The sequence below is a fragment of the Temnothorax curvispinosus genome, unplaced genomic scaffold (assembly GCF_003070985.1).
Source record: "Temnothorax curvispinosus isolate PA1 unplaced genomic scaffold, ASM307098v1 QBEX01006445.1, whole genome shotgun sequence".
Lineage (NCBI taxonomy): Eukaryota > Metazoa > Arthropoda > Insecta > Hymenoptera > Formicidae > Temnothorax > Temnothorax curvispinosus.
In genome coordinates, this window is record NW_020216225.1 from 1 (window position 1) to 11,856 (window position 11,856).

General features: G+C 38.2%; 1 protein-coding gene across 3 annotated transcripts; it reads left to right on the forward strand.

Annotated features, from left to right (window-relative positions):
* The first annotated feature begins 210 nt into the window (after nucleotides 1-210).
* On the forward strand, nucleotides 211-10,606 carry LOC112455879 (leucine-rich repeat-containing protein 15-like). Of its 3 annotated transcripts, none has more exons than XM_025018078.1 (3): nucleotides 211-560; nucleotides 6,722-7,119; nucleotides 7,214-10,606. In XM_025018078.1, exons 2-3 carry the CDS (start codon nucleotides 6,728-6,730, stop codon nucleotides 8,838-8,840), a joined length of 2,019 nt encoding a protein of 672 aa, XP_024873846.1. In that variant the 5' UTR covers nucleotides 211-560; nucleotides 6,722-6,727; the 3' UTR covers nucleotides 8,841-10,606. The 3 variants fall into 3 exon arrangements, with proteins under 3 accessions (XP_024873846.1, XP_024873847.1, XP_024873848.1); XM_025018079.1 differs by lacking the exon at nucleotides 211-560 and adding an exon at nucleotides 2,077-2,191; XM_025018080.1 differs by lacking the exon at nucleotides 211-560 and adding an exon at nucleotides 2,923-3,007.
* Nucleotides 10,607-11,856: the final 1,250 nt, after the last annotated feature.

Genomic DNA, 11,856 nt, shown 5'->3' on the forward strand with positions numbered 1-11,856 from the left:
GCTCCCGGCAGTCCCGGCTAAAAGCAACATCGTTGTCGCGGGGAGAAACGTAAACAAAACGTATCACTCGCGCGCGCGCGAGATAGGTGCGCGTTTACGTGGACTTCGTGGAAGCCGTGGCCCCCGGCGGGGCCCGGGGCGCGCCGCGCGCGCGCCTCGTTTATAACGTCCGCGTCGCCGTGATTTTCTTTCAGTCGCCGAATCGCGCGCATCGCGGCGCAATTTGTTGATCTGACCAGCGGGTTTTTCCTCTTTTCCTCCCCCTTCCCCCTCGCATATGTTCCGAGCGCAAAACGCGTTTGAAAAAAAAAAAAGAAAAGAAGAAAGAGCTCGCACACCGTCGCGCAAGCGCATGCCCGACGCTGCGTCTCGTCGCTCGCCGCCGTGTCTTTCTACTCCGCTCTCCCTCCCCCCGCACCTTCTGCGCCGAGAGTATCCGTGCTCGTTTTACGTTTACCGAGGGTGCGTTATCGGACCTTCGTACGCATGCAGACCGCGATAACGCTCGACGGATTGTAAGAGGCTCCCTCGTCCGGAAACGCCGCATCCTCGTCCCCACGGTAAGATGAATCCTTCTTTTTTTCCCCTCCCCGCCTAATATAGGACAGGCTGACCGTCCGGTCGAGGAATTAGGAGGTTAGGAAGAGCGAGGTCGCGTTCAATTCGCAGGCATAGCCGGCAAGGCCGGCCCCCGAGGCGCTTCTTCGCGACAACTGGACTATTTTATCTACTTTGCCACCCCCGCTGCAAGAAAATTTCTCTCTCGCGAGGTGTTTCAGTCCGCGAGACAGGTATTCTGATGCGAGGCTCTTTTCGATTACGGAGTCTTGAAACCAGTGCCTCTCGGGCGAACCTTGCTCCGAGATGTCTCCCGAGACAGATGAGACATTCTCACATAAATTGACGAAAATTGCGCGCGAAATTGGCACGTGTGTATAATAGATGTATATATGTACGCGTATCGAATACCGAATACGTAAGGCGCATCCAAAAGTGTACGCGACAAGAACCTCGTTCATTTAAAAGTATTATGTGTGCAGCAGAGGAGTAGACGGTGAATTATAATTTCGATAAATAAAATTCTGAATGTCTCATCAATCGGACATATTTTTACGCAATATATGGAAACATGTTTTTTTTAGGATGCAATGCAAACCGCGTGCATAAAAATATATAATTGTGCACGAAATTCGAATTAAGCCTGATGATAGTTTTTGGAAGATGAGTTTTTCAATTCGATAATTGATTATTACGTAATATGCCGGATAAGATTTTCAATAATTTTTCTGAACAGGCTAACCGCACGTATTGCACACCGTATCTTGGAGTTGGTTCTTCATTGTATAACAAGCTCCAATTGTCGCATCGTCATTGTCACGAATCAGCATAAAGATTACTGTCTACAGTATGAATATAAAACGCTGAAACTAAATGAATTGAAAAAGAACTCGTTGCCCACCGTTTCATTTACAGCTGCACTTTTTGCATTTTAATCCTTTCAGCTAGACATTCAAGTTATAATAAAAATTTTTATAAGTTATTAATTTCTTTCTAAAAGTTATACTACGTATATAAATCATCATATTAAAGAATACGATATCCGCTAAGAAAATAACGCCTTCAAGTTTATTAAAACATTATTGTAGAAACTTCACAAAAATAACGGATTATAATAATATAATTTTATATTAAGAGAGTCATGACCGAATATGATAACAATTAAATAAATAGGAAACGTGCCAATATACAATCGGACTGGGTCTTTTGTGCCTATAATATTATTCGCGAGAATGTACATTTCTTCTTTCTATAATAATATTCCTTCTTGCGTGGTAACACCATATTGATATGAGCTAAAGCGAAATAGAATGTTCAAATGATTAAATTTTAAAAGAAGAGAGAGAGAGGAGAGAAACGATAAAATGAGAAATGAGTAAAAAAAAAAACGAGCGGGGCCGTAACAACGGGGCCCGAAAGCCGAGCGTGTCCCGCGCGTAACACGCGTACGGAACGAGAGCGCGCCTCGGTAGGTTTTAACCCTGAGTTCACTCGAATATGATTTAATTTAACCGCGGCTCTCGGCAATACGACCGCTCAATCTATCTCTGTCCACCGACGGACGCGCGCGAGCCGTTCCGACGATCGTTTCTTCCTCATCAGCACACTGTCGGTCTCCTTGGCCTTTTCCTTGGTACGTAAAAAAAAACGCATACCTCCGAAAGCATTCCGCTTTCTCCGAGCGATTATACGCAGCGCGTACGGTAGAAAAATAAGTTAATTAGCAAGTTATTTGCTCACGCTTTTCCAACGAGAAATTTTAAAATAGTGAATGAAAGATAAAGAAGAATGTTTTCTTTTTTATAGTACTTGTTTTCTTACACTTACGGCACTTACGCAGTCAAAGGTCAATCGATTACCTCGCAAAAATAATCGGTCAAGTTTGATCGCGAAGCCACTTAAAGAGAGAGAGAACAATTGAAGAACAAGAAAATTTTTGCAACAACATATACGTATGTAAGAAAATAACGAGGAAATATCTTGTTAAATTTTTAAAAACCTTACCATAACATAGTTTACAACACAGAAATCTTTACAACACAGACCTTTAAAAGATATTCCACACAATTTTTCAAGTCGCTTCTAGACTCTTACATTTAGACTTTTAAATTTGTGCGATGTGTAATCTGGCAAGGTCTTCCGCAAATAACTTGCTGTTTGGTACGCTATATTGACTCTCGTATATTCGTGCGACGGTAGGGACAGATTACAGATTACCCACTAACTATTCGGTTTGGGAGCGACGAGGTCTGGGGAGACCTCGGTGCTCTTTAATGAAATAGCCATCCTGTGCAGTGTGTGTGCAATAAAGTGCAATGAATGAAAGAGCTGTGTATCGCGAGCGTGATATCATCGTGGTATCAAACGCTTTGAAATTATTTTTACGTTGAAAATAATTTTCGTAGATTTGATCTCGTTAAAGTGTGACGATAAAAATTATCTCGTTAAGGTATGACGATAACAATTATCGTATAGTGTGATATCGTTTTACTTACACATTACACCAGATATGTTCCTATTTAAGTCGGAGTATGTAGATAAGTATAACATAGGCTACGCGGTCAACATGACGCTACAAATGCTTCGAAGCATTCCTCTTCTCTTTTCTTTCAATGAAGAAAGAGAAGAAGAACGCTCCAAAGCATTTGTAGCGTCACGTTGCGACCGTAGCCATAATAATGGTTATCAAGAAATTAAATATGCATTAAATGTAGGTACGTATAATTATAGGCATATTTAACGCTTCGATAACTTTTATTACATTATTTATTTATTTCTGTGTAAGTTGAAGTATATATGATTATAATGTAATAACAATTATCAAATATACATATATACGTACATATTTCGACAGCTGTTATTATATTACTTATATACTTATTTTACTTCGATGTATATAGGGATAAATCCAGAGAGATGGTCTCTATGAAACAAAAAGTATCTCAACAGCCGTTTTGGACGCAGATATACGCGAGACGTCACATTTGATGCACGAAGAATGAAATATGCGATATGCGGTGGAATACTTTGTGCAATCTTGTGGCAGCCGTGTAGCAGAGTCATTTTTCACGACCATTATAGTTTAGAGAAATATAGGCGAAGTGTCAGTCTCTTGTGGTGAGATGCGGCCCTTGATCCATATCACGTCGATATCATGAAACTGGCGAGACTCCTATACGTGCGTGGAAAACAGATGTTCCGTTTGCCATGTTAACGTAGCTGCGCGATTATTACGATGAAACGGCTACGCGGTTTTGTCGCGATTTATTTTCCTCGTAAATGCATAATTGGAATTTTTCTTCGAAAGGATGCACGTTATTTCTAGCAGGATATAATTTTCTTCCTCGACGTTTAGTCGTCCATGGGGAGTTTTATGATAATTGGAATTCTTGGATTCGGCATTAATCTTTCGAATCTTCGATTGCACAATTTCAACTTTTGTGCTTGTGACGTCTTAAACGAATACTTACCATACATTATTAGGAATTAGGAAAATACTATTTTTTTAATTAAATAGTTTCTTATGTGTATTATGGATTTTATGTCTTTTGAAAATGTTTAAATGTTATAACAGCGATAGAGTACGCTATTATGTATCAATATTCTACAATACAAATGAAAACATTGAAAACGTGTATCGTTTTTACAAAACAATGTAATCAATTAATTCGAAATTTTTCAGTGAAGTTGAGAAAGCACCCCTACTGTGTGTATAGTCAACATGGCTCCAATTAAATTCATTAAACCTTTGTAGAATTTATCAAAAACAATTGGACAAAAACCTGACGCGTTTAAACGGAGCCACTTTTCTAGATTTGCAAGATACAAAAAATTAGTACTAGAAACAATATTCCGCGTTCCAATTGTAATACACACAATACATATTTTTATATAATAATTAAAATACATAGCAATAGTAAAATAAATACAATTTTACTGTAAAAATATTAGATTAAATTAGAAAAAAGCACATTTTGCTGCATCATGCCTTTTATATCCTCGTGCCAAATAATATGAAAAATTTTGCGCTTTCACAATTTTGCTCGTTAACATTTAGTTTCTAAATTGTAAGAAAACAGCCTTGCACTATTTTTAATAGTACGACTTGCTAGAAGTGGTAAACACCGCAATTAGCGCTCGTACTCTTCCACTTTCGTCAAAGAATACATATATATATTATATATGCACAACGAAGTTCACGTAACGCAATTTGACATTTGCTGGCAAAGTGCTCGAATTATACATTCGCTCAGGTATCGCCTTTATAGAACATCCGCCAATTCGTGTAATGATATTACGAAGTGTTCTTATGCAATAGTTACTACAACTCGCAAAATAGAGACTTTGATGCGCGAAATTTAATAAACTCTGCTCTCTCGAAGACGATAAGGCGATACAAGACCATTCCACTTTTATTCGATCAATAACAACAAAATTACATAAAAGTATATTCTCTTTCTAAGAGGAATCCAGATAGTTTTTACGGAATAATATATGCCATTTGTTGAAAATATATCAGTTATTTGACTTCTTACTCTAATTAGTTTCACTTAACTTGTTTTTATTTGATTAAAGTTTGAATCGTTAATGACTCTTTCTCTAAACGCTCCTGATTTATAGGTTCTTTGATAATTTTATTATAGAAAAATCATTTTTTAAAGTAAATTGAGTTTTTGATGAAATAATAATTAAAAATATGCAATTTATGAATCTACGTAGAATAATTAAAGATTTGAGAATTTAAGAATGCATTGCTATTGTATAAAAGTGATATAAAAATAGTTGAAATAAGTAGTAAATCTCTCTTTTCAAAATTATGAAGCATAATCCTATAATCTCTCGTCAAACGCAGTATCGTTTCCAGAGACGTCAGATGAGCCACTTTGTACGTTTAGATGTAGACAGTGATATTGATTTGGCAAGTACGTCCTCAGAGAGGACAATGGCACTCTATACGTTAAATACAATCGTTCAACGACGCACGGATGACTCGAGTAACCCCACCGGAAAAAGCCAATGCGAAATCATCAAATGCATACGGCAATCGCCAGAGAAAGAAAGAGAGAAGAAAGAGAGAGAGACAGAGAATCGTCGATGGAAACGAAGAAAAATATTCCTACGCGTTGAATTCGTCGATTCAACGAACGCCTTCGTCATCGCGTAAATTTCGCTTGGGGGATCTCAGAGGACCCGTCGCCGTCGCTACGAAGATCCCCGGTCGAACCGCTGTCGTATAAAGAAAGAAAGGCGACGCTTCGCTCGCAAAAAGACTACCCAGTGTCTCGCCCGGAGTCTGAATGCAAATGATTTCATCCCCGACACGCGGCGTTTTCCCGCGTGAAGGGTGGATCCGTGGGTGAGACGGTGTCCGAAAACTAAAGAATCGCGGCGCCAAAGGCGAGGGCGACGCCGAGAAATATAGCGATGGCCGGTGAGATGAGGAGTTGGGGGGTTGGTCTGGCAGTTCTCTCGAGGAGGCAAATGTACGTCGATGGTAATGGTGATGGTGTTCGCTCTTGCGGCCGAGGGCGAAGGAACGATGGCGAGGGGGGATGGCTCTCCTCGCCCCGGTGCCCAGCTGGGCGTGCAACGCGCGCGTATCGTTCTGGCGGAAAGCCCCGTACCGAAAGCTTCGACCGTCTAGTTGTCTCTACCGGCCAAAGGCGTCGAAGTGTTCCTTTGTAATGCACTCCGCCAGCGGAAAGAGTTGGTCGAACGTAATTCGTCATCGCGATGAATAGGATCCTACTCGCAATTTCTCGCGGGCTGACTCATTTGCACTAATTCACACCGAGACATCACGTCGCGGAACTAAAAATTTCCACGTTTCCGATGTTCGAATTAATAGAATTAATAGTTTCGTGAGAAAACCAAATATAGGTTTTCCCAAATTCGCGTACAGCAACTAATTTTTTACAAGTTATTATTATGCTATATCATAATGCTATATAAATTATGATATATATTATTATTTATCTCTTATAGTATTTTTTTTTAATTTTTTAACAAAATTAATATCTTTTTGTCTGGTATAGTTTCCAATGTCTGAAAAGAATGAACAGTAGTAAGGATTTATTATATAGAAATATGAAATTACTTAAATAAATCGTGTATGCCGAAATCCGATTATAACTGATTATTTTGTTTTTGATTGTTGATACAGATTACAATGGCAAAGATGGCAACAACGTTATCTCTGCTTACGGTGTACTTCGTTGTTACGACATTCGCCCTGAATAACGAGGAGCTGCTGGAACAAGAATGCCCCGTGGATTGTCACTGTCACTACTTTCGCATCAACTGGGTGACGGACTGCTCGGACAGCAATCTGACGACCATCCCGTACGACGAGCTCAGCCACAATGTCTATATTTTAGACATGAATGATAACAATATTGCAGACATCAGTCCGTTTCCAGACTCCATTAAATTGAGGCGTCTTCAGATGGCACACAACCGATTAACTGAGCTGACGTACGAATCATTTGCCGGGTTGACGTACCTTCTGGACGCAGACTTCTCGTATAACGCCATTACGCGGGTAGATCCCGAAGCCTTCCGGTAAGCTGATTCGATATCAATTATATTCGCCGGTAATCATTCCACTCTCGGACGAGTAATATAGGTTTTGTCGATCATACGATTAATTCAACAGGGACAACCCGGGTCTAATTACATTGGAGCTCCAACACAATCCCTTGGACGAGGTTGAGGAACCCTTCCTGAATTGCCGCACGCTGCTGTATCTCGATTTGAATTCATGCGGTATCCGCCACCTCAATACGCGCTTCTTCTACAACACGACGAATTTGAATAAGCTCGACCTGTCGCACAATCCTCTGCAAAGGATAGAGCCGGGCCCCTTCGATCATCTGACGAATTTGGAATATCTCAACCTGAACGGATGCAATTTAACCTACATATCGCCCGAGGCGTTTTCCCACCTGGAAAATTTGCGACAATTAGAGATAGGGGACAATAAATTGAAGACGTTGAATTGGAGGAGCGTTCTCACGCCGTTGGTACGCTTAGAACATCTGGATATCCGCAACACCGGTATCACGAATCTACCGGGTGATGCCTTCGCCAAGAACTTGTATCTTGTACAGTTGGTTCTCGCGGACAACGAATTGTGGCATCTGGATGTCGAGGATACGCTCGGCCACAACTTGCACAGTCTACAATCTTTAGACTTGTCGAATTGCAATTTGAAGGACCGCTTATCCGAGGAAGCTTTCAGAAACGCAAGCAAGCTACGCGTACTCAATCTGAGCGGTAATCCAATGTTCGCGAGCGATGTAACTGCCGTTCTGCGTCATCTACCAAAGCTTCATAAGCTCTCCCTCAGCAATTGTAGTCTTCAAAGATTGCCAGATGCCTTCGATGTGTTTGAACACCTTGAGGAACTTGATATTTCCCATAATCCATTATCCGATGCATTCGTCAGTCTTCTCAATCCGTTAAGCGCTTTGGAATACCTAGATATGTCTTATTGTGATCTCGGTTATGTTGGAAATAACACTTTCGCGCAAATGACCTTTCTGAAGCAGTTGATTCTTTCGGGAAATGAACTTCATACGCTGGAAGAAGGATTGTTTGCAAATTTGACGCGCTTGGAAAGCCTAGAGCTCAACAATTGCGACCTCAAGGTACCCCTTGATCCAAAAGTCTTCGGTGACCGTCAATTGACTGACATAATAGAGCTCAAACTTAGTGGCAATCCGCTGATCGTACCCGACGAGGGCTCGCTACTCCCAACGCAGCTCTCCAATTTGGAGATTCTGGACCTCAGCAACTGTGGCATTTCGCATTTGAACAAAAACATATTTGCCACAACGAACAATCTCACTCAATTGAATCTTTCGGGGAACACGATATCTGGTGTGGAAAATCTGAGCTGTCTGAAAAAATTGCGTGGATTAGAACATCTAGACCTCAGTAATAACAACCTACGAACGATCAATCCGAAAATATTCAAATCAAATCCACGCTTACTATCGGTCAATCTCATGGGGAACCCATTTGTCTGCAATTGTTCTATCGCGGATACCTGGGATTGGGCTTTACAGGATAAAGGTGATCTTCATGTGCTTGTTGGCAGCCAACCGGCCAATTTTGAAACCGGCTCCGTAAAACGAAGGAAGACTCTCTCCTGTGCCTACGACGAAGAAACGTATCGAAACTTGATAGATGGCAGTCAGACAACCACGAGTCGCAAACAAACGCCTTCGCGTACTTGGGCTAAATACGTTCGCGAATCTAATTGTAATCGGCGTTTATGATATGCGGTAATCAACTATCAACATCCGATGTTGGACGTCTACAACCGTAAGGTATGTAGACGCAAACAGGAACTTTGAGCAAGTTCTAAACTACTAAATGTCATTGCAACATCGTTATATCAACAAGCCATAAATTAATATAACAATGTTATAAAATTTATATTTCCGTGGCATTATTTTTGTAGTCATAGGATTAAGGCAGACTTGTAATAGTTTACATATTAGAAAGTATTTCCGTATTGAAACGTTACTAAGTCAAAAAATACTCGGTTTTGTATATATATATTGTTCTTTTTTTGTACATAGTATTATAATAATTCTTGTTCTCTCTCACTCTCGTCGATCAAACTACGTCTTCTATTCAATTCAACAAATGCTTAGTCAAATATTAGAATGGATCAGCTGCCAATGATCGACGTTAAATAGAGAAAGTTAAAAAGAGATTCGAAAAGTCAGTGAGAAGTAATTTACTATAATTAAAATTTCACGTATTTATACAAAATGTCATATTTCGCTAAAACAAACTCACATTCTCAAATATAAATTGAATCAAGTATTCCGCATTTAATTGAAATTTGAAACATCTCATATTTATACATTAGTTAGATAAATAGAAAATCAATTTTTTATAACAACCGAAAATAGTAAATATTTTTTTTGTGCATTTAGTGACTGGTTACATTGTAATTGTAAAACTTTGAAACTGCTTGCGAGATATAGGCATGATTGAAGATAAATAATAAAATAATATGTTTAGTTAATAATTACACAACAGATAAAACTTGCGATATGCGCTTGTATCGATAATCACACAAGCGACTTGCAATTGTGTGATCTGTTTCTGTTAAATACGAGTAGATTGCATTAATTTATTCAATTTAAATTTTTTTCACGTACATTTTGATCAAATATATTAAAAATATATAATTATTAATTTCACATTTGTTAGAAATAATAGAATTTATCAATAACGTAATATTTATACTTGCTTAATTGTAGTACAATGTACCGACATAAAAAAATTTTGCGTAAAAAATATTATCAAAACTTTAATTTAATTATAACGTTGACGAAATGTAATTTTACTTTAAATTTATTATACATAAGTTTTTGCAATTATATGTTAACGGATAAAGCGAACAATTCGATGACATGTCAAAAATCAACCAGAAAGATCTGTTATGAAAGGTACATAGTCCAACTTTGCGATTAACAAACGCGCAGTTACATGCAGTTCACATGTACACATACATATGAACACAATTGCGCCATTGCATCCTATAGCGTGTGAGTATGTGGCCATGAAGACTAAATGGTTTCCCCCTATTTGAACTTCACAATAGTCACGGAAAATGCCTGATTACCGCTAAAAGCTGATAGACAACAGTACCTATTTATGACATGGCAAATGCAATAGTTTTGTCTTGTAATTTGCGGTTCGAATTACTCCACGTATCCTGTGGCTCTCTTATTTTTAAGTTAATTAAGTCAGCTTGTCCTACGTTATATAACAAGTGTTTACGATAGATTCGTGATACGTGAAATACACAATTATAAACAAATCCGTAGGCTCTATAAAACTGATATAGTTGATCTTATAAAATTATCTAGTGCATTTGCAGAACTCGCTATATAGACTTATATTTATTAAATTCTGTATTATAAATATGCTAATATCTTTAATTAGAAAGTTGTTCAGAAATTGATGAGGTGGGACCAATTTTCATACTAACCTCTTAATAAATTTTAGCATTTTTTGTTAAATTGTTTTTCAAAAATACTAAATTAATTTAAATCTAATGGAAGAGAGTAGTGTTATTTTAATATATGCGATTCATATTTTTTATTATAAAAGTGTGTTGTTTTTTTTTTAAGATTTATATACGGCATACTTGTGCTGTATCGAGTTTGATTGTCGGAAATATTTTAAAATAATGTTATTACGCGTATATCACATCTTATATTTATATTGTTTGAACTCGTATCAGCTGATACTCAAGATAATTCCTGTTTACTGTTTGTCGTTGCTTATTAAAAGCTATTGTTTGGTTTGAATTTCTGAATTTATAGAACTTTTGTTATTTTAGAGTTTGCTGAATTTTTTTACGAAAATTATGATTTATGTTTTTGTGTTCCACGATTATGTGCATTATAATATATTGTGGTAATACAAAAATTTCTATTTCCCAGGAGCAATGAATATACTATAATCTCGCATTCAGGAAAATTATCTGCCCTCCTTGCTGTGCCGAGAATGTTAGCGTTAATATTGCACGATGTGAATACAATAAGTTGAAACAACTTTTTTTCACATTGTCCTTTACGCGTTTTCTTATAAATATCTATTTCAACAATTCAACGCTTAGACGATAAGTCGACTTAGGTATCTAAGATTAGCCAAAGTGAGAGAGAAAGGGGGAGAAATATAGAAAGTAAAATGGTGAAAAATATAAAAAAGGATGCGTTTCTCGCTTTCGCACTTGATCGAGATTAACCAAGTCAAATCTTGCGTATGTGCTCGATCGTGTAAAAGGAATCGGCGATCGTTCTCATCTTCGGATACATTGTATTGTACAATGCGAAAGATCGCGTGCTGAGCCATTTTCATTTATAATCACGAAATGTAAAAGACTGTTGTTTAATAAAGCCGTCGTTCTCTTGGTATATGTGCCAGCTTCTCCTCGTCTTCATCATCGCGATGAAACAGTTGCCCCTTACAGGTCAATCACGGATAACCAGCGCGGATAATCTAAATTGCATCGTGATATTGACGCTTATATACGCCGATGTAACGATAAACCCTATCGCCTTTATGGATACCTTTTGACAAGTTGCTGTTAACAGAGAGGTGCTCTGACAAAATTGTCCAGTAACGTTTTTCATGCGTTGTTAGGATATTATAACAACTTGGTCTTGTTTGAAATTAATGTTACAGCTGGTTAATATTGTTTTATTAAATATACGCATTAACGTAAATGTAGCAAAATTAGTTGAGAAATTATTTTCCGAATTTTTA

Bases quoted from the DNA above. Each gene is read 5' to 3' on its own strand.
- LOC112455879 (XM_025018078.1), top strand. From the start codon at position 6,728: ATGGCAAAGATGGCAACAACGTTATCTCTGCTTACGGTGTACTTCGTT. The intron at 7,120-7,213 runs GTAAGCTGATTC...TTAATTCAACAG, and splicing joins GTAGATCCCGAAGCCTTCCG to GGACAACCCGGGTCTAATTA.